Genomic DNA, 27,930 nt, shown 5'->3' with positions numbered 1-27,930 from the left:
GAATGGATGTTGAACTTTGTCAAATGCTTTTTCAGCATCTATGGAGATGATCATGTGGTTTTTGTCTTTCTTTTTGTTGATGTGGTGGATGATGTTGATGGACTTTCGAATGTTGTACCATCCTTGCATCCCTGGGGTGAATCCTACTTGGTCATGGTGTATGATCCTTTTGATTTTTTTTTTTAATTCGGTTTGCTAATATTTTGTTGAGTATTTTTGCATCTACGTTCATCAGGGATATTGGTCTGTAGTTTTCTTTTTTGGTGGTGTCTTTACCTGGTTTTGGTATTAGGGTGATGTTAGCTTCATAGAATGAGTTTGGGAGTATCCCCTCCTCCTCTATTTTTTGGAAAACTCTAAGGAGAATGGGTATTATGTCTTCCCTGTATGTCTGATAAAATTCTGAGGTAGATCCATCTGGCCCTGGGGTTTTGTTCTTTGGTAGTTTTTTGATTACTGCTTCAATTTCGTTGCTGGTAATTGGTCTGTTTAGATTTTCTGTTTCTTTCTGGGTCAATCATGGAAGGTTGTATTTTTCTAGGAAGTTGTCCATTTCTCCTAGGTTTACCAGCTTGTTAGCATATAGGTTTTCATAGTATTCTCTAATAATTCTTTGTATTTCTGTGGGGTCCGTCGTGATTTTTCCTTTCTTGTTTCTGATACTGTTGATTTGTGTTGACTCTCTTTCCTTCTTAATAAGTCTGGCTAGAGGCTTATCTATTTTGTTTACTTTCTCGAAGAACCAGCTCTTGGTTTCATTGATTTTTTCTATTGTTTTATTCTTCTCAATTTTATTTATTTTTTCTGTGATCTTTATTATGTCCTTCCTTCTGCTGACCTTAGGCCTCATCTGTTCTTCTTTTTCCAATTTTGATAATTGTGACATTAGACCATTCATTTGGGATTGTTCTTCCTTTATTAAATATGCTTGGATTGCTATATACTTTCCTCTTAAGACTGCTTTTGCTGTGTCCCACAGAAGTTGGGGCTTAGTGTTGTTGTCATTTGTTTCCATATATTGCTGAATCTCCATTTTTTGATTTGGTCATTGATCCATTGATTATTTAGGAGCGTGTTGTTAAGCCTCCATGTGTTTGTGAGCCTCTTTGCTTTCTTTGTACAGTTTATTTCTAGTTTTATGCCTTTGTGGTCTGAAAAGTTGGTTGGTAGGATTTCAATCTTTTGGAATTTTCTGAGGCTCTTTTTGTGGCCTAGTATGTGGTCTATTCTGGAGAATGTTCCATGTGCACTTGAGAAGAATGTATATCCTGTTGCTTTTGGATGTAGAGTTCTATAGATGTCTATTAGGTCCATCTGCTCTACTGTGTTGTTCAGTGCTTCCGTGTCCTTACTTATTTTCTGCCCAGTGGATCTGTCCTTTGCAGTGAGTGGTGTGTTGAAGTCTCCTAGAATGAATGCATTGCAGTCTATTTCCCCCTTTAGTTCTGTTAGTATTTGTTTCACATATGCTGGTGCTCCTGTGTTGGGTGCATATATATTTAGAATGGTTATATCCTCTTGTTGGACTGAGCCCTGTATCATTATGTAGTGTCCTTCTTTATCTCTTGTTACTTTCTTTGTTTTGAAGTCTATTTTGTCTGATATTAGTACTGCAACCCCTGCTTTCTTCTCGGTGTTGTTTGCTTGAAATATGTTTTTCCATCCCTTGACTTTTAGTCTGTACATGTCTTTGGTTTTAAGGTGAGTTTCTTGTAAGCAGCATATAGATGGATCTTGCTTTTTTATCCATTCTATTACTCTATGTCTTTTGATTGGTGCATTCAGCCCATTAACATTTAGGGTGACTATTGAAAGATATGTACTTATTGCCATTGCAGGCTTTAAATTTGTGGTTACCAAAGATTCAAGGTTAGCCTCTTTAGTATCTTACTGCCTAACTTAGCTCGCTTATTGAGCTGTTATATACACTGTCTGGAGATTCTTTTCTTCTCTCCCTTCTTATTCCTCCTCTTCGATTCTTCATATGTTGGGTGTTTTGTGCTGTGCTCTTTCTAGGAGTGCTCCCATCTAGAGCAGTCCCTGTAAGATGTTCTGTAGAGGTGGTTTGTGGGTTGCAAATTCCCTCAGCTTTTGTTTGTCTGGGAATTGTTTAATCCCACCATCATATTTGAATGATAGTCGTATCCTTGGTTCAAGGCCCTTCTGTTTCATTGTATTAAATATATCATGCCATTCTCTTCTGGCCTGTAGGGTTTCTGTCGACAAGTCTGATTTAGCCTGATGGGTTTTTCTTTATAGGTGACCTTTTTCTCTCTAGCTTCCTTTCAAACTCTTTCTTTGTCCTTGATCTTTGCCATTTTAATTATTATGTGTCTTGGTGTTGTCCTCCTTAGATCCTTTCTGTTGGGGGTTCTGTGTATTTCCGTGGTCTGTTCGATTACTTCCTCCCCCAGTTTGGGGAAGTTTTCAGCAATGATTTCTTCTAAGATACTTTCCATCTCTTTTCCTCTCTCTTCTTCTTCTGGAACCCCTATAATACGGGTATTGTTCCTTTTGGATTGGTCACACAGTTCTCTTAACATTGTTTCATTCCTGGAGATCCTTTTGTCTCTCTCTATGTCAGCTTCTGTGCGTTCCTGTTCTCTGGTTTCAGTTCCATCAATGGCCTCTTGCATCCTATCCATTCTGCTTATAAACCCTTCCACAGTTTGTTTCATTTCTGCGATCTCCTTTCTGGCATCTGTGATCTCCCTCCGGACTTCATCCCATTTCTTTTGCGTATTTCTCTGCATCTCTGTCAGCATGTTTATGATTCTTATTTTGAATTCTTTGTCAGGAAGACTGGTTCGGTCTGTCTCCTTCTCTGGTGTTGTCTCTGTGATCTTTGTCTGCCTGTAGCTTTGCCTTTTCATGGTGATAGGAATAGTTTGCAGAGCTGGGACGAGTGACGGCTGGAAGAACTTCCCTTCTTGTTGGTTTGTGGCCCTCCTCTCCTGGGAGAACAGCGACCTCTAGTGGCTTGTGCTGAGCAGCTGCGCGCAGACAGGGTTTCTGCTTCCTGCCGGGCTGCTATGGAGTGTCTCTGCTGTTGCTGTGGGCGTGGCCTGGTTCGGTCCTCTGCTCCAAAGTGGTGGATTTGCGTTGGAGGGGGAGTGGCCTAGAGGCTATTTATCTCCGTAAGGGGCCTCCCTGCTCCCTGCAGCCCAGGGGTTAGGGTGCCCAGAGATCCCCGGATTCCCTAACTCTGGATTAAGTGTCCCACCCTGCCCCTTTAAGACTTCCAAAAAGCACCCGCCAAAACAAAACAATGACCACACACAAAAAAAATTTAAATTAAAAAAAAAAAAATTTTTTTTAATTAAAAAAAAAAAAAAATGTGGCCGCTCGTTTTTCTTTATTCTCCGGCGCCAGCCTCAGACATCTGCTCACCGGTCTTGCTGACCTGTTTCCCTAGTATTGGGGGCCTTATCCCTTTAAGACTTCCAAAAAGCGCTCGCCAAAACAAAACAGCAAAAAAGAAATGGTCGCGCACTTTTCTGGTGTCCTCCGGCGCCAGGCCACCAGTGCCCGCTCACTGTTCTTGCTGCCCTGTTTCCCTAGTATTGGGGGCCCTATCCCTTTAAGTCTTCCAAAAAGCGCTTGCCAAAACAAAACAAAACAAAACAAAACAAAATGGTCGCGCGCTTTTCTTATGTCCTCCAGCCTCTGGTGCCCGCTCACTGTTCTTGCTGCCCTGTTTTCCTAGCATCCAGGGCCCCCTGGGCACGTACTGTGTCTGCACTCTGGCCCGGATGGCTGGGGCTGGGTGTTCGGCAGTCCTGGGCTCCGTCTCCCTCCGGCTCTGCCTCCTCTTCTCCCGCCGGGAGTTGGGGGGATGGGCACTCGGGTCCTGCCGGGCCGGGGCTTGTATCTTACCCCCTTCACGAGGCGCTGGGTTCTCTCAGGTGCGGATGTGGTCTGGATATTGTCCTGTGTCCTCTGGTTTTTATTCTAGGAAGGGTTCTCTTTGTTATATTTTCATAGATATATGTGGTTTTGGGAGGAGATTTCCGCTGCTCTGCTCACGCCGCCATCTTCCGCCCCTCCTCCAACATATTCTATGTTCATTTTTTTTTACAGGACTAATAATATTGTAATCAATATAATAATCAATAAATATTGATATAGATCACTACTCTATGTTCACTGCCATTTTGAATTTAAGTTAGGATGTTGGGTAAAGAAAGTGAAGGAAAGGGGATGAGGGTGGTAAGGGGAAAGGAGAAGAAACTTCCCTGGGTCAATGTAGTACAACTTGGAGGAGATAAGGAAAAGAGAAAGATAATTAAAGAGGTTAGGAATGGGGAAAAAAGTGTTATTTGTGGCAGGTACTATACATCCTGATTTATTTTATTCTTTCTGCCTTTTATAGATAACCTTTTTAATCCAGAGCTTGTAAAAGAGTTGTGTACGCTGCCTTGTATATTCTCCTGATGCTTCTCTTTCTCTCTAAAGGGATCATTTTCATTTGTGACAGTAAATTGATTTTTTTAAAGCCAGTCATTTTCCTTAGTTCTCTTTTAGGCACTCTGGTCCTCAATTTTGAAAACAACTTTTATAAGCTCTAAGTGTATTTGCCTTATTCCATTTAACTTTCCCCAATTTAGCTGTAAAGGAGTGTAACAAAACTAGTCACACATACATGCACACACACACACACACACACACACACACACACACACACAACTCAGTTCTTTATAAGTTTTTAAAATTGGCAAGTATAGGCCAATTCAGCGGTTTTATTCTTAGATTCCCTTCTGTTTATCATAAAGTTTAGTGTCTTAGTTGACCAAGCAGAGACGGAATTAATACTCTTACTTAGAAAGTGCATGTTTTTCAACTGGCAGTTTTTGTTGAAGGTCTTTATCCCCAAATACTCTCTTTTTTGAAATACAGCTGCTTCCATTTTTTTAACTAGGTTAAAATTATTATAAAAATAATAAATGTTTATGGTAAATTGAAATAATGTGTACAAACAGATGTGCACCTGCCCTGGCACAGGACCATGCCAGTGTGTTTAGCTGTGTTCACTGGAAGCTGCACTGATAATTCTGTGAGTTGCATTCCAAATGGAAATGTGGGGACTTTCATATTTTTTGTGTCTTGTGATGAAAGAGCAAGCTCTGAATTAGTCCTAGTTCTGGTGCCAATTGTGTAATCGTAGGTTAGGCTTGTAACCTTTTTTGGGCATTGTTTTTTTTGCCTTAGAAAACAAGGAAGATACTAACAGAGAGTTAAAACGACCAGGCTGAAAAAGCAATAATCAATTAAGAAGAATAATTCAATTCAACCAATGTTTATTGACTGCCCACTATGTGTCAACCATGGTTCTAGCAAGGAATAAAAGAAATATCTCTACTTTAGATAGTTTCATAGTTTATCTCATGAACTCTTAAGTTTCTCCTTATGATCAGTAGAAAAGTTAGATTTTTCTCTGTTAAACAATAAAAAAATTAATAGGAAGCTAAAGGAATTTGCGTGTCTCTAAATGGCAAATTTAAAATGTTCTTTCACAGAGGACTGGAGTTAACATTGATAGGATATTTTTTAACCTTTTACTCAATGTCTTAATAGGACCTGTTCACTGTTCCAGAAATACACTTAATGGAGATTTGGCATCAGCAACCATTCCTGAAGAAAGCAGACTTATGGCCAAAAAGAAATCTGAGTCAGAAGACCCTCTTCCATCCTTCTCTTCCTGAGGAAATGGAAGTGTCCAACTTCCTCTAAGTATTGCTATGCAAAAGCTGCTGTAATTAAACTATGTTATAGGGAGTAGTTTTTCCCTTGGGATTTCTCTGCACTTTATAGAATATTGTAAAACAAACAAAAAACCCCCACATACCTTTGAAGTGTATTTTATCTTTATATAGTTTATTTGCAAGAGTATTTTCCTAATAACTTCACAGTATGAAATGTGCATCTTTTTTTAAAAACAACAACAAATGATGGTGTAACATTTTGACATCTATAAGGACAAATGTAGATATTTTTCTAAAAAACTGTGAGGGACTGATGGCTTAGTCAGTATGTATCATAGCTTATAAACATGAAATCTTACAAGGTTTCAGTTTGGCAGAAGTGTGACGTATATAACTTGTGCCGTGGACCTAATGATCACTTTACCCATTTAAAAGTGAGTTACTGTAGCAGCTTGATGGTGAGTAAATTGCATTCCTTTAAGCAAAAAAGAAACATTTAGTATTCTAAAATTTTTAGCCCAAGTAACATGCCATATTGGAGATTTTTTAAAGATCAGACTGCTGTCCTTCATATGTGAAGTTGACACTACTGATTTGTCAATACCAAATGTTGGGTTGAAGTATTTAACTTTTATTTATTTATTTTCCTGTTGCATCAAAAAAAGATTGCATTATAACTTTTATGACCTACCAAATTTTAGATGTGTATACATTGTTGCCTACATTGTTCTAGAAAAGAGGTTAATGTTTTAGTGACCTTGCTCACTTACACCACAGAAATAAATGACTTTCAATGGAAGAGGATTTTAGTGCTTTTTTCCTAAAATAGACATTAAGCTGCTGTTGTAAGGTATTAATATTTGCAGCTCTTTAGACTTTCTAGAGATATTTTTTATTTATGAATATTTATACAAAATGGAATTCTGTCAAGGTGACTGCTCCACATCACTTGAGAATGGCATTATTTAATTAAAGAAAAACAGCATTTTTTGGTAGTGCCTGTCCATACCTATTGTCAGTGTTTGCCCAGTGAACTGTTTTTTTTTTTTGTTAATTCCTTTTGGAGTGACAGGTTTGTCCAAGGTCTTGGATGAGGAGCACTTTAAAACGAATTGGTTTGGTGTCTTTAAGTTAATCATATGTTTAATAAATATGTGGTTTTTGCATTCAAACTCATCATATAATACATTGTATCTTTTTTTTTACATTTATTGATATTCTGTCTAATCTTCATAAAATGGTAATAGTATTCTTTATTGCTTTGATTTTTTCTGTATATTGGAATGTCTTAGTGAATACACAGATGAGGCACATTTTTAGTTTTGTTGCCTGTGAGCTTAGAATAATGTGGCCTATTTTACTTTATATTTCCCTTGTAAGTTTGTGTGAGAACTTTTCTTAATGAGTTAATATTTAGTATTTAGTAAAATCTTTAATTATAAGTTTAAAATGGATATAAGCAATCTATATATATTAATATGCCTTTAGATACACTGTATGCTACTTAAAGTTTGTGAATTTAAATAGCACACAGGTCATTAGACTATTTTAAGTGGAATCTTTTTCTGCTTACATGTTGTACTTCATGTCTAATTTGAGAAAAATGTTTGATAATGTAAGTTTTCATGTTGAGTGTGTAATCAGATATTTTGCTTTTTTTTTTTAAATAGTAAGAATTTGCGTAGTGTTAAGACCATGAAGGTCAAGGTGCTACTGGTAGGGAGTATTTCTGGTAGTTTTTTTTGAACTGGTAGGTTTGTAATGAGCACACTATAACAAAGCTTTTGAACTCTTAGGAAATAAATCCATTTTTTTATTGTTTTATCCAAAAAAAGATGAGTTCCTGAACAGTTTTCTGTAAATACTTTTAAAAATAAAAGGCAGTCACTTCTGGTTTGTATCATTTTTTTTCCCCTTTAAACAGGTGCTTTGAACAGGTTTGCCATACCTGAAGTATGGTTTTTATTGTTACTTGGAACCACTTTTTTCCCTTAGAAGTAACACATTTGTGAAGTCATTTTTTTGAGGGAGTATAAATGTCTCTTAAATTACATTTAGGTTTTGATCAGTGAATTGGTAGCATGAAGCAACCTATAAAGCTTCAGGGAACCTTGCAATTTGAGGAGCCCTGTGCATTTTCAAGTGTGCCTGACTCCTGAATTGTAAGAGAAAGATGAAGCAAGTATGAGCAGTTGTGTAAGAATTTTACCTTAGGACTTTCTATAATGTGTAGCTTTTGGTTATTCCTTTTTTGCTTTGTCTAGGCTATGGGGTTCCTGAGAAACTTGGGAACTTTGGGTTTATTAGTAATCTAAAGCTAAACCAGTGTGCTTGCTTTTCTCTTCATGCGCCTGGTTTCTGTAGTGTGAGAATCACAGGCCTCTCATTAAAGTTACTCTGATGAGAATTCTTTCATAAATGGACTAAATTTGAATTTGGTTATATTTCATTGAATTATTGTGTTATCTTCAAACAGGACAGGTTGGGAAATGGGTGATACTGCTTGAACTTATTCCAGGGCAAGAGATAAAGTATCTTTATTCCATAGTTGCCACAGAAACTTTGACCCTGAATTGTAGTTTTCCACTATGCATTATTACATTTAGTGTTTGGAAATTATCACAAGATCTCAGGAAGTATATCCTTGTAATTTGTTAATATTACACTGCTATTTGTACCGATTCCATATACATTATAATATCATTACTTTAGACTCCACCAATTCTTTACTTCTTTTATTAAATGAAGTGCCTCTGGTCTATCCTTTGAGACTTACCTTCTCTACTTGGTGTAGAGGGAGTGACCTGGCTTGAAAGAAGGTCTGCTTAGACTGCTGGAGCTCTTTTGAAGAGGTCTCTCTTTTACTATAATAGCCTTGGTGGGTAAATAAGTAGGGCTTCCTTTTCATGTCATTCCAGTTCCCAGTTCTCCTTTCTTTGAGTTCATTTTAAATTTGTAAGATTATTCACCTTCCTATTTGAAAATATGTTGTATTACTTTTTCTTTGTCAATTTTAGAAATGTTTTTTTTTAATTCCTTTTATGGCAGGATTTACTTTTCTTATATATCCCATCTCCATTCCTCTTGATAGAGATTAATACAACTTTGTGTAAAATAGTAGATATATAAATTTAATGGTTACTCAAATGTAATTTTTTATTAAAATAATTCATGCAAATAGTGTAAAAAATCAACTAGAACTAGAAGGCATGTAATGAAAAAAGTACTTTCCCCACCCCCTAGCTTAGTGCCCCTGAGAAAAGCACTTTCAATTCTTTTTTTTTTTTTAAGTACCATTTATTGAATTTGTTGAATATTCCAAAATAAGGATAATAATGAAAAATATCAAGATACACAAACATGTTTCATTGTGTTTACCAAATCCTTAAACCCTGCTTCCTTTTTTTTTTTTTTTTTTTTTTTTTGTAGGTAATTATTTTTTATTGAAGGGTAGTTGACACACAGTATTACATTACATTAGTTTCAGGTGTACAACACAGTGATTCAACATTTATATACATGATAATTCTAGGGACCAGCTATCACCATACCAAGTTGTTAAAATATTTTGACTATATTCCTTATGCTATACATTACATCCCGGTTACTTATTTATTTTACAATTGGAAGTCTGTACTTTTTTTTTTTTTTGTGAGGGCATCTCTCATATTTATTGATCAAATGGTTGTTGACAACAATAAAATTCTGTATAGGGGAGTCAATGCTCAATGCACAATCATTAATCCACCCCAAGCCTAATTTTCGTCAGTCTCCAATCTTCTGAAGCATAATGAACAAGTTCTTACATGGAGAACAAACTCTTACATAGTGAATAAGTTACATAGTGAACAGTACAAGGGCAGTCATCACAGAAACTTTCAGTTTTGCTCATGCATTATGAACTATAAACAGTTCAAATATGAATACTCATTTGATTTTTATACTTGATTTATATGTGGATACCACATTTCTCCCTTTATTATTATTATTTTTAATAAACCACTTTCAATTCTTAATGGTTTGTTGTGGTATTTACCTTCCTATTTGAAAATATGTTGTATTACTTTTTCTTGACTTATCAATTTTAGAAATGACTTTTTGAATTCCTTTTATGGCAGGATTTACTTTTCTTATATATCCCTACTTCTCCATTCCTCTTAATAGAGATTAATACAACTTTGTATAAAATAATAGATATATAGTAGCCCCCCCACCCCTCACTGCTCTCTGCAGTACGCTTCCTGAAGTTTCAGTTGCTCTTGGTCAGCCACAGTCCAGAAGCAGATGATCATCCTTCTGACCTATCATCAGAAGGTCAGCAGTAGCCCAATGCTGTTTCACAGTGCCTACATCATTCACCTCACTCCATCTCATGTTGGCATTTTATCATCTCACATCATCATCATCAGAAGGTATAACATATCTGAGAGAGAGAGACCACTTTCACATAACTTTTATCTCAGTGTATTTTTATAATCATTCTATTCCATTACTAGTTATGTTGTTAATGTCTTATTGTGCCTAATATATAAATTAAACTATTGTAGGTGTGTATGTATAGGAAAAAACATAGTATATATAGATTTTGGTACTATCTGAAGTTTCAGGCATCTACTGGAGGTCTTGGAATGTATTACCCATGGCTGAGGGGGTGCTACTATAAATGTTGTTCATTGGTGAACCCCAAGGTGAACTATCATTTCCTTTCTACTAGAAACTATCTACTAGAACTATCATTATTTCCTTTTCTTTATTTTTCCTGGAATCAGTAACTGCTTGATTTTAAAATCTATTTAGTTTTTTATATACCTATCAATCATTACCCAAAGACCTAAGTGCTAAAAAAAAAATCATATAATCTGTTAATTCTTCTTCTTTTCTTCTTTTTGTCCTTTGGGGATATTTCTTCCACAGTCCTTCATCTTCTGCCATCTAGATGGTTGCTCTTGATGTGGCTTGATGGTCATCCCGGGGATCCCCCATTTTTTTAGCCTTATGTTGGAGCTTCTGTTTATTGGATTTTATAACATTCTTTCTTGATTTACTGCCCCTTTTTTGCTGAAGTGTATCCACCACCAAAAAATTTCTAGGAAAAAATACATGATAGGTAAAGATTTTGAGCCTTTACAGGTTCAAAAATGTCTCGCCAGCTTTCCTCTGCTGTTGGTAACCCTTAGATTGGTAGTTTGGAGTCTACATGAAAAATAATTTTCCCTCAAAATTTTAAAGGCAGCGCTCCATTGTCTTATTACATACATTTTTCTTGTGAGAATTCTGATACCATTTTTAAAATATGGGACTTGTTTTTACACCCTATTTTAGGAGCTTCTCTTTACCCCTGACATTTTTTTTATATGTTTTTATTAAGTCATGTCGATGGGTACTTGACCTGGTGGAGTCTTTCTATTTATAGACTTGTCTGTTTCAATTCTGGGAAATTTTTTGGGTTACCTTTTTGACAATTTTTTCTCCTCTATTTTCTTCATCCTTTCTTCTTAATTTCCTGTTATTTGAATGTTGGGCCTCCCAGATTGATCCTTTAATTTAAGAAAGTCTTTCTTCTCCAGTTGCTCCTTAATTTGTATTATATTGATTCTTTTTGTTATCCTCCAGCTGTTCTGTTAAATTTTTTTAGCTATATTAATTTTTATGATTTTTTCTCTGTTCCTTTTTCATAATACCCTATTCTTATTTTATAGATTCATTGTCTTCTCATTATCCCCGAGGATAATTATGGTTTTTTTTCTCATAGCTTTCCTGCTTCTTGCATTGTTTCTGTTTCTTCAGTGTTCCTGTTTTCTGTTTATATGTTTTGGATTGTGTCTTTCATTCTGAAGGCTTTCTTAGGAAGTTGGGGAGGTCATCCATTCATAATAAGAATCAGGTACTTAAAAGCTAATTTCATACCCGGAAGATGACTGGTTAGCCAGAGACGGGTAAGATTCCTCAAGGGAGGAACAACCTAAGACAGGCACAGTCGCAGGGGGGCCATCAGGTGAGAAATTGGGGATCAACAGAGGTGAGGCTTAGAACCTCACCCCCCCTGTTCTGAGAGAAATCTTCTGCATACGTGGATGTTTTATTGCCCTGGTCTAGCTTGGATTAACACATAGTCTACAGGCACACACCTGATCATCTACATTTGCTCTCTTACAACACTAAACTATGTTTTCTACCTTTATCTTGTATCTGCCTACCACTTCAGCATTTTATTAAAAATAATAATAATAAAGAGAGAAATGTGGTATCCACATATAAATCAAGTATAAAAACCAAATGAGTATTCATATTTGAACTGACTGTTTATAGTTCATAATGCATGAGCAAAACCGAAAGTTTCTGTGATGACTGCCCTTGTACTGTTCACTATGTAACTTATTCATTATGTAAGAATTTGTTCTCCATGTAAGAACTTGTTTGTTATGCCTCAGAAGATTGGAGACTGACGAAAATTAGGCTTGGGGTGGATTAATGATTGTGCATTGAGCATTGACTCCCCTATACAGAATTTTATTGTCGTTAACAACCATTTGATCAATAAATATGAGAGATGCCCTCACAAAAAAAAAAAAAAAAAAGGACAGACTTCCAATGGTAAAATAAATAAGTAACTGGGATATAATGTATAGCATAAGGAATATAGTCAAGATATTGTAACAGCTTGGTAGGGTGATAGCTGGAACCTAGAATTATATATATAAATGTTTTACCACTGTGTTGTACACTTGAAACTAATGTAATGTAATACTGTGTGTCAACTACCCTTCAATAAAAAATAATTATTTTAAAAAAAAAAAAAAGCTAATTTCATAGGTCATTGTATGGGCAGGGTTTATCAGTTATTTGAGGGGCCATCAGATAGAGAGCTGACCCTCTTTTCTTTGCAATCTCCTAAATTTCAGTGGGGGTCTTTACTTTGGAGCTGTTTGGTTTCTCTAGAAAGGACTTCTGGGTTCTGGCAGTAGAGTAGAGAAGAGGGCTGAAGAGCCCAGTTTGTATCATGGATTTTGCATAATATACATTCAGCCTCTGCTTGCCCTGCTCCAGCCACCCCAGCTTTCCTCTGCTGTCGGTAACCCTTAGCTTCAGTTTCTCCTATGAATGGAGGTTGGGTTACGTTTTTTTAAGCAATCACAATAAACAAATTTGAACAACTAATTCATTCCATGTTTTCAGTTTCCACCAGCACTCTAGGATGAATTTAATCATGTACATTTTAAAAATGGAAACAAAAATAACCCACTACCTCTGTATTCAGGCCAAGTGTATATGTGTGCATAAGTAACATACACTTCACACTTACTAGCAGTGCCTTTGTGAGCTTGACGTTTACAACCTTGACATAGTGCTCAGGAAAAGAAAACAGTGCCATGCCTTTTTTTTTAAGGTGTCATTGAAATACAATCTTATAAAGGTTTCACATGAGCAACATTGTGGTTATTCCATTCACCCATATTATTGAGCCCCACCCCCACACCCCACTGCAGTCACTGTCCATCAGCATAGTAAGATGCTATAGAGTCACTACTTGTCTTTTCTGTGCTATACTGCCTTCCGCGTGACTCCCCTACATAATGCGTGCTAATCATAATGCCCTTTAATCCCTTCTCCCTCCCTCCCCACCCACCCTCCCCTTCCCCTCACCTTTGGTAACTGCTAGTCCCTTTTTGGAGTCTGTGAGTCTGCTGTTGTTTTGTTTCTTCAGTTTTGCTTAGTTGTTATACTCCACAAATGAGTGACACCAGTTGGTACTTATCTCTGTCTGCCTGGCTTATTTCAACGGTGCCATACTTTTAAAAAACTTTAAAAAGTATAGTTTAGCAAGTGAAATTCAATGGCACACCAGTGCTTTACACAAATCACCTTTTGTGTTGAGATCACCCTTAGTCTAAGAGACAGGAGAGTTGTAGTTCATTTGTGGTTGTGCCTAAGTAGCAAACTTCCTTAGAAAGATTAATTCCCCTTCTTTCTCCCTGCTGTTTTTTAAAAACATAGGTTGTAACTTTTTTGGGGGAAATGTACAGATTGCGATTTCTCATTCTTGCTTCTGTGAATCAGGCCATGTTGGCCACCCAGTGTCCTTGAGCACGGTTTGAGTCATGAAGCCTAGCAAAATGTACCAATGCCTTTCATTTTTGAGCCTCATAATAGTGTCTTTCTGGGGGTATGTGGTGTCCTCTACTGTAGTGTGTCTGTCACTTTCACTTTCAGATTTGACTCCTGCTGTTTTTCTTTCTTTTGGTAAAGTATAAAGGTAGTAAGGGAGTGGATTTAGTTTTAGATGAAGTTTTTGAATAGCTTAAGCCCATTACTAGCTTGATCTAGAGAAAATGAAAGACTCACCAAGTGATTTTTTTTTTCTTTCTGATTTTCAAAATTCTGTCTTATCTCAACTTTTCCTTTTTACCAGCTCTGAAAAAATCATGATTGTATGCAATAAAAATCATGGTTGAATGTTAAAAAAATTTCTAAGAGCTTTTCACTATCATCTCACTAGCCAAAATACAAACTTTTCCCATCTACCTTTCCTTTTTTTTATACTTCTGATTCACTTTATCTTTTTTCTCCCATTTTTTTAATGGCTCAAACAAAATGGAAATTTATTTGCTTCAAATTGAGGTATAATTGACATAACATTATATTAGTTTTGGGTATCCAACAAAATATATGTAACTTTTTCTCCATTTTTGATTGATAATAGAGCGTCCCAAAATAACCTCCTGAACATCTCCATGTTTGGTGGGATGTTTTGGAAAAGAAAAGAATCACTTGGAAAGGGTGGTAAGTTCAAAGGGGCATTTAACTTTAGGATAGCTTATATATTTATTCATCTTTTAAAACATGTTTTGTATAGTCAATATTCATTGACCACTTACTCAGTGTTGTGTTGCTAGTACTCATCTTTGCTTTCTAATTCCTGAGTGCACTTGAAACCCAGTGCTGTGTTTTGAATGGTTTAGGTAAATAGACTATCTTAACTATAATTGGCTTTTCTAAATTTTCACCTTTTTTAGTTAACAAGTTGAATAGTATTATTCACATTTACACATCAACTATTATTTTAAATTAAATGTAAATAATCATTAGAAAATGATTGTTTTAAAACAGTTTTTTCTTTATGTGTATAAATATTACTGCAAACATAGGCATGATTTTTTTTTTTCCCCTTTAAACGTCTTCATTTTTGGTTAGTTATAACTAATACATATAATTGTTCTTACAACAACAGTTCATGAATAGTTAAATGAACAATCTGTAACTTTAGAAGTTAAATAAATTTGAAATATTAAAAATGATAGAAAAACTAGTCTCTATAAATAAACTTAGTAACCTAATAGCAAATAGGTTGATATAACTAATAACTTTACTTTTGAATCATTTTCAGAATAGCTTTTTTATTCCCAGGGAAAAAATAAACTTCATTAAAAAATATATGTATATATACATTGTGAGTATTCTTTTTTCCCTCTACTAGATGCCAAAGGTGTACTCTATATTTTTGTTATGAAAATTCTGCTTGTTTAAAGTATTGTAGCATTTTATAAATCAATAAAACTGAGCCATGTCAACAGTGTGGGGGAAAATGTTTAATAAATTTGCCATATCACTAAGGAAAACTTGAGTACAGCATGTTCTGAAAGTTTAAGGAAGGGTAATCCTTCACTTAAAAAAAAATACAACAACTGGTTTGTTTCACACTTCAATGGAAAATATGATTGGCTAAGTTAAAGTTAGTACTGTGATGTAAGAGAAGATATTAGAAGTAATTGTTAACCTTTAAAAGAAAATAGTAGATCACCTTATTTAGCTAGATCAGGGGTCAGGGGTACTCCATCTTGGCTATACAATAGAACTGAACATTTAAATTTCCCACTTAGGTGAACCTAGAACAATTATAGCAGAATTTCTGGGGGTGGGACCCAGTTTTCATTAAAGCTCCCCAGTAATTCCAATGAGTAGCCAAAGTTAAGAACCCCGGCACTAGGTAGAAACTCTTATTCCTGATTATTATATTTAAGAGGTGTATTATATAACATTAAAGTTTGGGGCCATCATCTAACAGCCTGAAAGGCCACACATTTTTATAGGTACTTGAACAGCAGCAATGGCTTCACTTGAAAGTTTATTAGAAATGCAGAATCTATGGCCCTCACCCCAGATCTGCTGAACCAGATTCTGCATTTGAACAGGACCCCCAGGGGGTTTTACATGGTGCACTTTACAGTTTGAAAAGCACTGTTGAAGGTGGTATTGGGTAAATGAAGGTCTTGATACACCCTGCCTTTTACTTCTCTCTCTGCTTTTCTGGCTTAAGTTAGTTGTGGCATTCCATACAGGGTTGAAAAATAAAACTAGTACTGTGTGCTCACGTCAGCAGGTTAATAGCTAGAGCTGATTTCCTTAGTGGAATACACTCAATGATAGTGGGAACACATGTAAAGAAAATGGCCCCATCCACTCTCTTAAGATGAGGAAAGAAAAAAGCTGAAAGCATAGTCACTGGCTGAAGGCCATGCTCTTTGAATCTCTTCTAAAGCTACCTTATGTATTAAGGAAAAACAATAAGTATAGTTCTTGCAAGTATACTTCTTCATATACCTCTTTACTTTGAGAATTCTTTGAAAGAGAAAGAAATTTCTCTTTAAGAAATATACTCATCCTCGTATCAAACTGAAATGAATAAAACCAAGTCCTCTAAGTTCTTTGGAATAATGTGTACCCAGTGCCCAGCTCTTAGAAATCTACATTGTCTTGGCTGCAAACCCCTATCTTAAACATTCCAGGACCTCTCAGGTGACTGTCCTGTGTCTCAGCACCCACCAGAATCAGGCAGATTGTTTTGTTGGGGTACTTCCTTCCTTGAACATTGGAAAGGTTCTTTCCTAATATTTCTTTAGAACCCATGACATCATTTACAGAAAGCTTGTGGCTCTCTCACTGCTTACTGTGCCCATGATATACTGAGTCAGATAAGCACCCTGTTTCCTCGTTGTATTGCAGATACCAGTAGCGAGTTCAGCATTTCTGGCCTTAGATTCTGAAAAGAATTCACGGTGCTGGAACTGAGAGGCCTTTACCAGGAGTGACCTAAAGAGATTTTGCTGTCTACCTTGCCCTGTAATTATAATGACCCTGAAAGTGGAACAGAGCCCTCTTCCCCCTTAATAGACGCTCTCCTTTACCCTCTCACTCCCTTGCCCTCTCACTCTGATGTTGGGAAGGGATGGCAAGAGTACACTGATATATGGAGACATGGTTTCTAGTTCCAGCTGTGTTATTAACCATGTGACTTTGGGCACATTCAAAGACCCTGGATCTCAGTGTTCTGCACTTCCAGCTTTCCTTCTGGTGGTTATCTGCATGAGGCCTAATTTTCTTCCCCTTAGAGGTCCTTCCATTTGTTAGGATAGGTCATCTCAGATTCCCATCTGGTCTTGGCCCGATGGACCTGGTGGTGTCCCTCTTTCTAGCTTCTTTGGGTTGTTCTAGACAGTGGCATGAGAGAAAGGACAGTTTAAAAAAGATCAGTGATCTCAGATGGAACTGGCAGCTGTCAACAAAAAGCTGCCTTCATTTATGCATTGCAGTTGCAGGGAACTGTCCCTGTGTTCCTCTCTGCAGCTGGTACTGGTGTCAGAAAGGGTTCCCTCAACATCCCCGGACGTTAGAATAACTGGGGGAATTCTATGTACCTATTGCATTGTAATGTGCCTATGACATCCTTAGCAAAAAGCATTTTTCCTCAAGGCTGTGCTGGTTCAGGAGCACCTTGTTTGAGAGGGCCCTTAGGTAAGTACACGCCTACATAAGGCTCATTAAAACAGCACTTCCTGGCTGCAGAAGAAAAGGAACGCTGAGCACCAGAGCCCTGGGAGGGGTTCCGAAGTGGGGTTGTCACTGCCTCTCTTTATGGGGAGCTGTATGTACATACTTCTCAGATGGCGTGGGCAGCTATCTGCTTGCTCCCTCTCTGAAACATGTAGGGTAGGTAGCATTTCTTAAATTTTTGGAATCACTGGATAACTAGGAATCATGTCCCTAAACATTTTATTTATTTATTTATTTGTTATTAAGGTATCATTGATATACACTCATAAAGGTTTCACATGAAAAACATTGTGGTTACTACAGTCACCCGTATTATCAAGTCCCCCCACACCCCATTGCAGTCACTGTCCATCAGCATTGTAAGATGCCACAGAGTCACTATCTGTCTTCTCTGTGCTACACTGTCTACCCCATGACCCTCCCAACACCATGTGTGCCAATCATAATGCCTTCAATCCTCTTCTCCCTCCCTCCCCACCCAGCCTCCCCTTCCCCTCCCCTTTGGTAACGGCTAGTCCCTTCTTGGCATCTGTGAGTCTGCTGCTGTTTTGTTCCTTCAGTTTTGATTCATTGTGATACTCCACAAATGAGGGAAGTGATTTGGTACTTATCTTTCTCCACCTGGCTTATTTCATTGAGCATAATACCCTCTAGCTCCATCCATGTTGTTGCAAACGGTAGGATTTGTTTTCTTTTTATGGCTGAATAATATTCCACTGTGTATATGTACCACTTCTTTATCCATTCATCTGCTGATGGACACTTAGGTTGCTTCCGTATCTTGGCTATTGTAAATAGTGCTGTGATAAACATAGGGGTGCATCTGTCTCTGAGTCTGGGATCATGTTTTCTTTGGGTGTGAATTCCTAGGAGTGGAAATTCCTGGGTCAAATGGTATTTCTATTTTTAGTTTTTTGAGGAACCTCCATATTGCTTTCCACAATGGTTGAACTAATTTACATTCCCACCAGCAGTGTAGTAGGGTTCCTTTCTCCACATCCTCACCAGCATTTGTTGTTGCTTGTCTTTGGGATGTTGGCCATCCTAACTGCTGTGAGGTGATATCTTATTGTGGTTTTAATTTGCATTTCCCTGATTAGTGATGTGGAGCATCATTTCATGTGCCTGTTGGCCGTCTGAATTTCTTCTTTGAAGAATTGTCTGTTCATATCTTCTGCCCATTTTTTAATCATGTTATTTGCTTTTTGGGTGTTGAGGTGTGTGAGCTCTTTACATATTTTGGGTATTAACCCCTTGTCAGATAAGTCATTTACAAATATATTTTCCCATACTGTTCTGCAGATGGTGTCCTTTGCTGTACAGAAGCTTTTTAGTTTGATGTAGTCTCACTTCTTCATTTTTGTTGCCCTTGCCTGAGGAAGTATGTTCAGGAAAAAGTTGTTCATGTTTATATTCAAGAGCTTTTGCCTATGTTTTCTTCTAAGAGTTTTATGGTTTCATGACTTAACATTCAGGTCTTTGATTGATTTTGAGTTTACTTTTGTGTATGGAGTTAGGCAGTAATCCAGTTTCATTCTCTTGCATGTAACTGTCCAGTTTTGCCAACACCAGCTGTTGAAGAGGCTGTCATTTCCCCATTGTATATCCATGGCTCCTTTATAATATATTAATTGACCATATATGCTTGGGTTTATATTTGCACTCTCTATTTTGTTCTACTGGTCTGTGGGTCTCTTCTTGTGTCAGTAGCAAATTGTCTTGACTACTGTGGCTTTGTAGTAGAGCTTGAAGTCAGGGAGCCTTATCCCCCCAGCTTTATTCTTCCTTCTCAGGATGGCTATTCAGGATCTTTTGTGGTTCCATATGAATTTTAGAACTATTTGTTCGGTTTGTTGAAGAATGCTGTTGGTATTTTGATAGGGATTGCATTGAATCTGTAGATTGCTTTAGGCAGAATGGCCGTTTTGACAATATTAATTCTTCCTATCCATGAGCATGGGGTGTATTTCCATTTATTGGTGTCTTCTTTCATTTCTCTCATGAGTGTCTTGTAGTTTTTGGGATATAGGTCTTTTACCTCCTTGATTATATTTATTCCTAGGTATTTTATTCTTTTTGATGCAATTGTGAATGGACTTAAACATTTTATTTAGACATAATCCCAGGGAGTTTATGAACCCCTAAAGATCCTGAATTTTTGTCCTCATTAAGCATGAATTTCAGTTTTAGAATCATGATTTTTAGGACACACTGTCTTTTCCAGGGAATAACTGACAAATTGGATAGCATTGGCATATCTGCCCACTCTTCTTACCTGCTTCCAACCATTTCGTAAAATGAGCAGGATTGATGGGGTCATCCCCATTGACCACATTCTTGACCCTGCACCCTTAGAAGAACTTGTCTTGCTGGACCAGACGCTTCCACCTTTCCACTGCCAATTCCACAACAGTAGTCATTGTCACTGAGAAGGGGCTGTCCCATCCCCACAAGTCACCCCTGTCCCCACACCTCTTCCTGTGCCTAGGGGGTTTACCAGCTTGGATTTATTACATGTATCCCTAAGTCCCCAACAGTCTTAAGAAAGACCTTCCCATGAAATGTTATAAAACCCCAGAGCTCCAATTATAGGGCCATTGTGGGCTAGAACTTTGGTGGTGGCTAAAGGTGAGTGTGACTCCATTGTAAGTGGAGTCCTCCAGGGCGAAATTAGCTCTTTAATGTAGAACAGCAAATAAATGCCATAGCTTTCTTAAATAGCTGAAGACTTTGTAAAAAATTAAAATTTGATCAAGTGACTTATTTGCTCAAATCTCTTGTCATGATTCCCCTTACCTCAGGGAAAAGCCCAAACTCTGTGGTATGGTATCTGAGGCCTTTTGTTATGTTGTCCTGTCTCTTGCCCTGAGTCCTCCAGAGGCTCTTGTGCTAGTCTTACTAACCTTTTTCTACTTTTTTGAATGAGGTGTTGCTCTCCATTGCCCCCAGGCCTGTGCAGGCATAAAGATCATCTGCACGGAAAGCCATGCCCTATCCTTCATCTCACCCCACACTTCTGGTCACAGCTTTCATAAGCAAATTCCTCTAATCTATTTCCTATTTCTGTGACTGGATCAGATATCCCAGCAATGTACTCTCAAAAATCTTGGATTTTTTTCATCATAACTCTTAATTTTATATTTTAGGTGATATCCAGTTCCTCCTTCTACCGAGATCTAGTTCGCTTTACACCTTCCATGTCTCCACTTCCTGTAGCCTGTCTCAACCTGCATCATGTACAACACCAATAAAAATGGTTCCTTCATCAGATCAATTTACCTCTTGGAGAATGACAGCACATATTCACTTAAGGCTCTGAGAAGTCCTGCATAAAAGTACAATCACCTGAGTGCTGTGCTATTTTTGGCTATGGAATACTTTTTTCACAACATCTACCAACATCTTGAAGAAAAGAGTTTTGGAAATATTGACCCAGAGATATCAAAAGCCATAAAACTTAATTTTCACTTTTATAATCTTAGAATGACAATTGATGTACCAATCTATTTTCAAAAGTCCTTCTGTTTATACAGCATACACTATTTTTTCTTTTTACAAGGAAACTGGACTTTCTCTGCCCGAATTTCTCAAAATTACATTTGGGGCAGATGAAACAAATACAAATCACTCTTCCTGGAGCACAATCATAACATTATTCTTGGATAATTCTCCAGGGGGACTATCAAGTTATTCTGTTATTTTACTGGTTGTTTATGATTTACCTACCTCACTACATGGTTCATCTATATAATCAGCTACTCTTGGAGAGACAATAAATTCATCTTTTGAATAATTCCATCAAAACAATTCTAATAAATATGTGTTGTCCTATGCCCATCGTGTCTAGTGTTGTGGGATGAATTATGTCTGCCACTTCCCCTGCCAAAATATGTTGGGAGTCCCTAACCTCCCAGTACCTCAGGATGTAACCTTCTTTGGATGTAGAGTCTTTACAAAAATAATAAAGTTATTTAGATAATTAGGGTGGACCCTAACCTAATATACTGGTGTCCTTCTACAAGGGAAATGTGGACATATGCGATGTGAAGAGAATGCTATGTGAACACGAAGGTGGCTGTCTATAAGCCAAGCAGAGATGATGTAACAGACCTTCCCCTAGCAGCCCTCAGAAGGAACCCACGCTGCTGACACTTCGATTTTGGACTTCCAGCCTTTCTGTTGTGTAAGTCCCCCACTTTGTGGTACTTTGTCCCAGTAGCCCAAGCAAATTAACACATCTAGTGATCATGAGAGAACCATGCCAGACCCCTCTAAAATGCTACTTCTCTGACTGGTTCCTAACTGCAAAGTTCTGCAGGATGGTCCTTAATATAATACTAATTACTGGCATTGATTGCATACTTTGTCAGGCACCACTATAAGAGTTTAATCTCATAGCACTTTTGTGACTCATGTCATGCATGAGAACATGAAGGAATAGAGAAGTCCTATAACCTGCTCCAGGACACACAGGATTTGAGCCTGGTATTTTGTTTTGTTTTTCCAGTACAATTACTTTTTTGTTGTTATTTTTATATTTATTTATTTTACTGAGGTACATAAAATGCACAGATCTTAGTGTAAAGCTCAGTGAATTTTGACATGTGCATACACTCATGCAACCATCACCTATATCAAGATATCAAACATTCTCACTAATTTTTTTCTCCTTCATCTCTTTCACCCATCCCCCAACTCTCCTCCCCTATGGCAACCACCAGTCCATTCTGTGTTTATGATTCTATTTCTGTTTTGTTTGCTTGTTCTGTTTTTTAGATTCCATGTATAAGTGAAATGTGGTATTTGTCTTTGTCTGACTTATTCACTTAGCTTAATACCTTCCAGGTCCATCCATATTGTCACAAATGGTAAGATTTCATTCTTTTTTTTATGAACGGAATAACATTTCATTAATACATCTTACCTCTTCATATATCAATGGGCACTTAAGTTGCTTCCATATTTTGGCTATTGTAAATAATGCTGTGACAAACATAGGAGTGCATATTTTCAAATTAGTCATTTTATTTTCTTCAGGTAATTTCTTAGAAGTGGAATTACTGGGTTGTATGTTATTTCTATTTTTAGTTTTTTGAGGAAACTCCACACTCCTTTCCATAGTGGCTGCACCAATTTCCATTCCCACCAGCAGTGCACCACAGTTCCCTTTCCTTCACATCTTCACCAACACTTGTTATTTTCTGTCTTTTTGATAATAACCATTCTAACAGGTGTGTGGTGGTATCTCATTGTGGTTTTGATATGCATTTCTTTGATGATTAGCAATGTTGAGCATCTTTTCATGTGTTTGTTGGCCATCTGTATGTCCTCTTTGGAAAAATGTCTTCTGCTCATTTTTAATTGGATTGTTTGTGGGTTTTTTTTTTTTTTTTGCTATTGAGTATATGAATTCTTTATATATTTTGGATATTAGCCCCTTATCAGTTGTATGATTTGCAAATATTATCTCCCATGCAGTAGGTTGCCTTTCCATTTTGTTGTTGGCTTCTTTGCTGTGCAGAAGCCTTTTAGTTTGATGTAGTCCTACTTGTTTATTTTTGCTTTAGATTCCCTTGCCTGGGGAGACATATCCAGAAAAAAAATTTACTAATGCCAGTGTTCAGGAGTTTACTGCCTATGTTTTCTTCTAGCGGTTTTATATTTTCAGGTCTTATATTTAGTTCTTTAATCCATTCTGAGTTTATGTTTGTGTATGTTATGACAGTAATCCAGTTTCATTCTGTTACATGTATCTGTCCAGTTTTCCTGACACCATTTATTGAAGAGACTATTTTTTCTCCATTGTACATGCTTTACTCCATTGTCATATATTAATCATCTGTATACATGTGGGTTTATTTCTGGGTTCTCTATTCTGTTCCATTTAACTATGTGTCTATTTTTGTGCCTAGACCATACCGTTTAGATTACTGTAGCTTTATAGTATAGTTTAAAATCAGGGAGTGTGATGTCTTCAGCTTTGTTCTTCTCTCTCAAGATTGCTTTGGTTATTCAGGGTCTCTTGTGGTGCCATACAAATTTTAAAATTTTAAATTCTTTGTCCTAGTTGTGAAAAATGTCATTGGTTTTTCCATAGGGATTGCATTGAAACTGTAGATTGCTTTGGGCAGTATGGCCATCTTAAGAATATTAATTCTTCCCACCCATGAGCATGGAATAGCTTTCCATTTATTTGTGTTGTCTTCAATTTCTTTCATCAGTGTTTTACAGTTTTCAGAATATAGGCCTTTCACCTCCTGAGTGAAATTTATTCCTCTGTATTTTATTGTTTTTGGTGCAATTGGAAGTGCAATTTATTTAATTTCTCTTCTGCTAGTTCATTATTTGTTTATAGAAATGGAACAGAATTCTGCACCATTGATTTTGTGTCTTGAGACTTTATTGAATCCATTAATTAATTCTAGTAGTTTTTTGGTGGTAGTGTTAGGGGTTTCTATATATAGTATCATGTACTCTGCAAATTGTGAGTTTTAGTTCTTCCTTATGAATTTGGATTCCTTTTCTTTCTTTTCCTTGTCTGATTGCTATAGCTGGGACTTCCAGTACTATGTTGAATAACAGTGAGAACGGGCATCCTTGTTTTGTTCCTGATCTTAGAGGAAAAGATTTTTGCTTTTCACCACTGAATAGGTATTAGCTGTGGGTTTTTCATATAAGGCTTTTATTATGTTATGTTCCCTGTATGTTGAGAATTTTTATCATGAATGGATGTTGAATTTTGTCAAGTGCTTTTTCAATGTCTATTGAGACGACCAAATGGTTTTTATCCTTTCTTTTGTTAATGTGGCATATAACATTGATTGATTTGTGGATACTGAACTTCTTTGCATCCCTGGAATAATCCCACTTGGTCATGGTGAATGAGCCTTTTAATGTATTTTTGAATTCAGTTTGCTAATACTTTATTGAGGATTTTGCATCTATGTGCATCAGGAATATTGGTCTGTAATTTTCTTTTTTTTTGTAGTATCTTTGTCTGGCTTTGATATCAAAGTGATACTAACCTCATAGAGTGAATTTGGAAGTGTTACTTCCTCTTCAATTTTTTGGAATAGTTTCAGAAGGGTAAGTATTAAGTCTTCTTTAAATATTTGGTAAAATTCTCCTGTGAAGCCATCTGGTACTAGGATCTTTGTTGGGAGGTTTTCGATTACTAATTTAATTTCATTACTAGTAGATCTATTTAGATCTTTTTCTTTCTTCCTAATTCAGTTTTGGAAGGTGCATGCTTCTAAGAATTTTTCTGTATCTTCTAGGTTGTCCAATTTGTTGGTATATAAATTTTCATAATAATCTCATAATCATTTGTTTTTATGTAGGGTCAGTTGTAACATCTCTTTCACTTCTGATTTTATTTGAGTCCTCCCCTTTTATTCTTGATGAGTCTAGCTAAAGGTTTATCAGTTTTATTTATCTTTTCAAGTAACCAGCTCTTAGTTTCATTGAACTTTCATATTTTTTGTCTCTATGTCATTTATTTCCACTCTGATCTTTATTTCCTTCCTTCTACTAACTTTGGGCTCTGTTTTTTCTTCTTTTTCTAAGTCCTTCAAGTGTAGGGTTGGATTGTTTTATTTGAGATTTTTCTTGTTTCTTGAGGTAGGCCTGTATCACTATAAAAAGACTTCTTAGAACTGCTTTTGCTACATCCCAAAGATTTTGAACCATTGTTTTTCTATTTTTATTTTTCTCCAAGTGTTTTTAAAAATTTCCTCTTTGATTTCTTTGTTGAACCATGGTTGTTTAGTAGCATGCTGTTTAGCTTTCACATGTTTGTGTTTTTTCTGGTGTTTTCTTGTAATTGATTTCTGGTTTCATACTGTTATGTCAGGAAAGATGCTTGACATGATTTCAATATTCTTACATTTACTGAGACCTGTTTTGTGCCCTAACATGTGATCTATCCTGGAGAATGTTTTGTGTGCACTTGAAAGCAATGACTATTCTGCTGCTTTGGGATGTAGTATATTTATTACAGTATATATTACATATATGTAATATTATATTCATATATTACAAATATATTAACTTCAATATATTTATATATTTGTATATATCTATTAAGGCCATTGGCCTAATGTGTTCAAAGCCACTCTTTCTTTAATGATTTTTCTGTCTGGATGATCTATCCATTTAATAGTTAATGTCCTTTACTATTACTATATTACTGTTAATTTCTCCCTTCACATTTGTTAATATTTGCCTGTGTATTTAGGTGTTTCTCTGTTGATATGTAGATATCCATTATATCTTCTTGCTGGATTGAGCCCCTAATCACTATATGATGTCCTTCTTTGTCTCTTGTTACAGTCTTTGTTTTGAAGTCTGTTTTGTTTGGTATATGTATTGCTACTATGATTTTTTTCACTTCTATTTGCATGGCATATCTTTTCCAATCCCTTCAGCTGTAGTCTGTGTGTCTGAAGTGAGTCTCTTGTAGGCAGCATATAGATGGATCTTTTTTTTTTAATCCATTCAATCACCCTATGTCTTTTGATTGGAGCATTTACTCCATTCACAGATAATTATTGATAGGTATATACTTATTGCCGTTTTGTTAAATGTTTTCTGTTTGTGTTTGTTCTTCTCTAATCCTTTCTTCTTTTGCTCTCTTCCCTCGCACGTGATGACTTTCTTTGGTGCTGTGGTTGAATTCCTTTCTTTTTGTTTTTTTGTGTATCTACTACAGGTCTTTGGTTTCTAGTTACCATGAGGTTTAGATATGGCATCTTACGTAATAGCAGTCTGTTAAGTTGATAGTCACTTAAGTTTGAATGCATTCTAACAGCCCTACATTTTTTACTTGTCTTCTACCACATTTCCTGTTATGATGTCTTCTTTGGCACCTTTTTAGTGATTCCTTAACTAATCTTTAGAAGTGAGTGGTTTTACTACTTTTGTCTTTTAACCTTCATACTAGCTTTTCACTGTTTGATCTACTGTCTTTGCTATATGTTTGCTTCTACCAGTGAAATTTTTTCTTTTCATAATTTTCTTGCTTCTAGTTATGGCCTTTTCTTTTCTTCTTAAAGATGTCTCTCTAATATTTCTTGTATTGCTGGTTTAAGATTCTCTCTTGTCTTTGGTCTTTGACATTTTAATTCATGTACCCTGTTGTGGACCTCCTTGGGTTCATCTTGTTCGTGGCTGTCTTTGATTCCTGGATTGGATGTCTGTTTTCTTCCCAAGTTAGGGAAGTTTTCAGCTATTACTTCTTCAGATAAGCTTTCCATCCTTCTCTCTCTCTTTTTTCCTTCTGGGTCTCCAGTAGTGAGAATGTTAGGATGTTTGATGTGGTTCCAGAGGTCCTTTAATCTGTCCTCATTTCTCTTTCTTTTTTCTGCTTTTCATCTTGAGTGCTTTCCATCGCTTTGTCTTCTAGATTGTTGAAACAATTTCTACATCCTCTAATCTGCTGATTCCCTCACAATTTGTTGTATTCTTCACATCTGATTGATTCTTTCTTATGTTTTCTATCTTTTTCTTGAAGTCCTGAGTTCATCCATTCTTCTCTCAAGTACAGTGAGCATCTTTATAACCATTGCTTTGAACTCCTTACCAGGTAGATTGCTTAACTCAGGTTCACTTAGTTCTTTTTCTGATGTTTTGTCATATTCTTTTGTTTCAAGTATATGCCTCTATCTCATTTTATTTGACTTCTGTGTTTGTTTCTATGGATTATATGAAAGGACTGCCTCTCCCAATCCTGAAGGCATGGCTTTATGTAAGAATGTCCCCTGAGCAGACTGTGCCTGGTAGTTTTGGCTGGCTTACTGGAGGCTGGGTGGGCTGGGCTGGTGTGTTCCCATGGCGGGACTCCCAGGCCATGGTCTGGTGGTCTCCTGGGTGGGTGTCAGCCAGGGCCATGTTGGTGGGGAGGCCAGTGTTGGAGGGATGCTATGTGGGAGGCTCCCAGTTGGGTGCTGGTGCAGGCTGTGCTAATGGGGTGGTTGGGGATGAAAGGGCCATGGTCTGGGAGCCTCCCAGGTGGGCATCAGTCTGGGCTATGCCAATGGGACAGCTGGGGATGCTAATGGGTGGCTGGAGGTGGAAAGGGTGTGTGTGTGGTGGGGGGGCGGTGAATCCACCGTAAGTGCTGTGCTAGCTTCACCTTGTGGGATGGCTGGATCTTTGGTGTGTGTGTTTTGGCATGGGCGGGAGCCAGAAGTCTACCCTGGTCATGTCTGGAGCTAGTGTGTGGGCCCTGACCCTGCTCCCATCTGCACTATCGATGTGTGGGGGCAGGGGATGTAAGCAATGGCACTTACCTTTCTCCTGTCTGTACTATCAATGTGTTTGGGGAATGTAAACAATGGTGCTCAATTTGCTCCCATCCATATCATCAATTTGAGGTGGGAACATAAACAATGACACTCAC

The 27,930-nt window shown here is 37.0% G+C and overlaps 1 protein-coding gene across 3 annotated transcripts in view; it reads left to right on the top strand.

Annotated features, from left to right (window-relative positions):
• The window catches only part of PLEKHA3 (pleckstrin homology domain containing A3), a 33,163-nt gene extending 25,568 nt beyond the window's left edge, over window positions 1–7,595 (top strand). For all 3 annotated transcript variants that reach the window (XM_036879416.2, XM_036879415.2, XM_036879418.2), the window contains one exon: window positions 5,575–7,595. In XM_036879416.2, coding sequence (XP_036735311.2) covers window positions 5,575–5,702 — 128 coding nt within the window. In that variant the 3' untranslated portion in view covers window positions 5,703–7,595. The remainder of the gene's footprint in view (window positions 1–5,574) is intronic.
• The last annotated feature ends 20,335 nt before the right edge of the window (window positions 7,596–27,930 follow it).

This window comes from Manis pentadactyla, chromosome 6 (assembly GCF_030020395.1).
Source record: "Manis pentadactyla isolate mManPen7 chromosome 6, mManPen7.hap1, whole genome shotgun sequence".
Taxonomy (NCBI): Eukaryota; Metazoa; Chordata; class Mammalia; order Pholidota; family Manidae; genus Manis; species Manis pentadactyla.
Note: the sequence above shows the minus strand (reverse complement) of the source record. Positions and strands in the feature narration are given on the sequence as shown.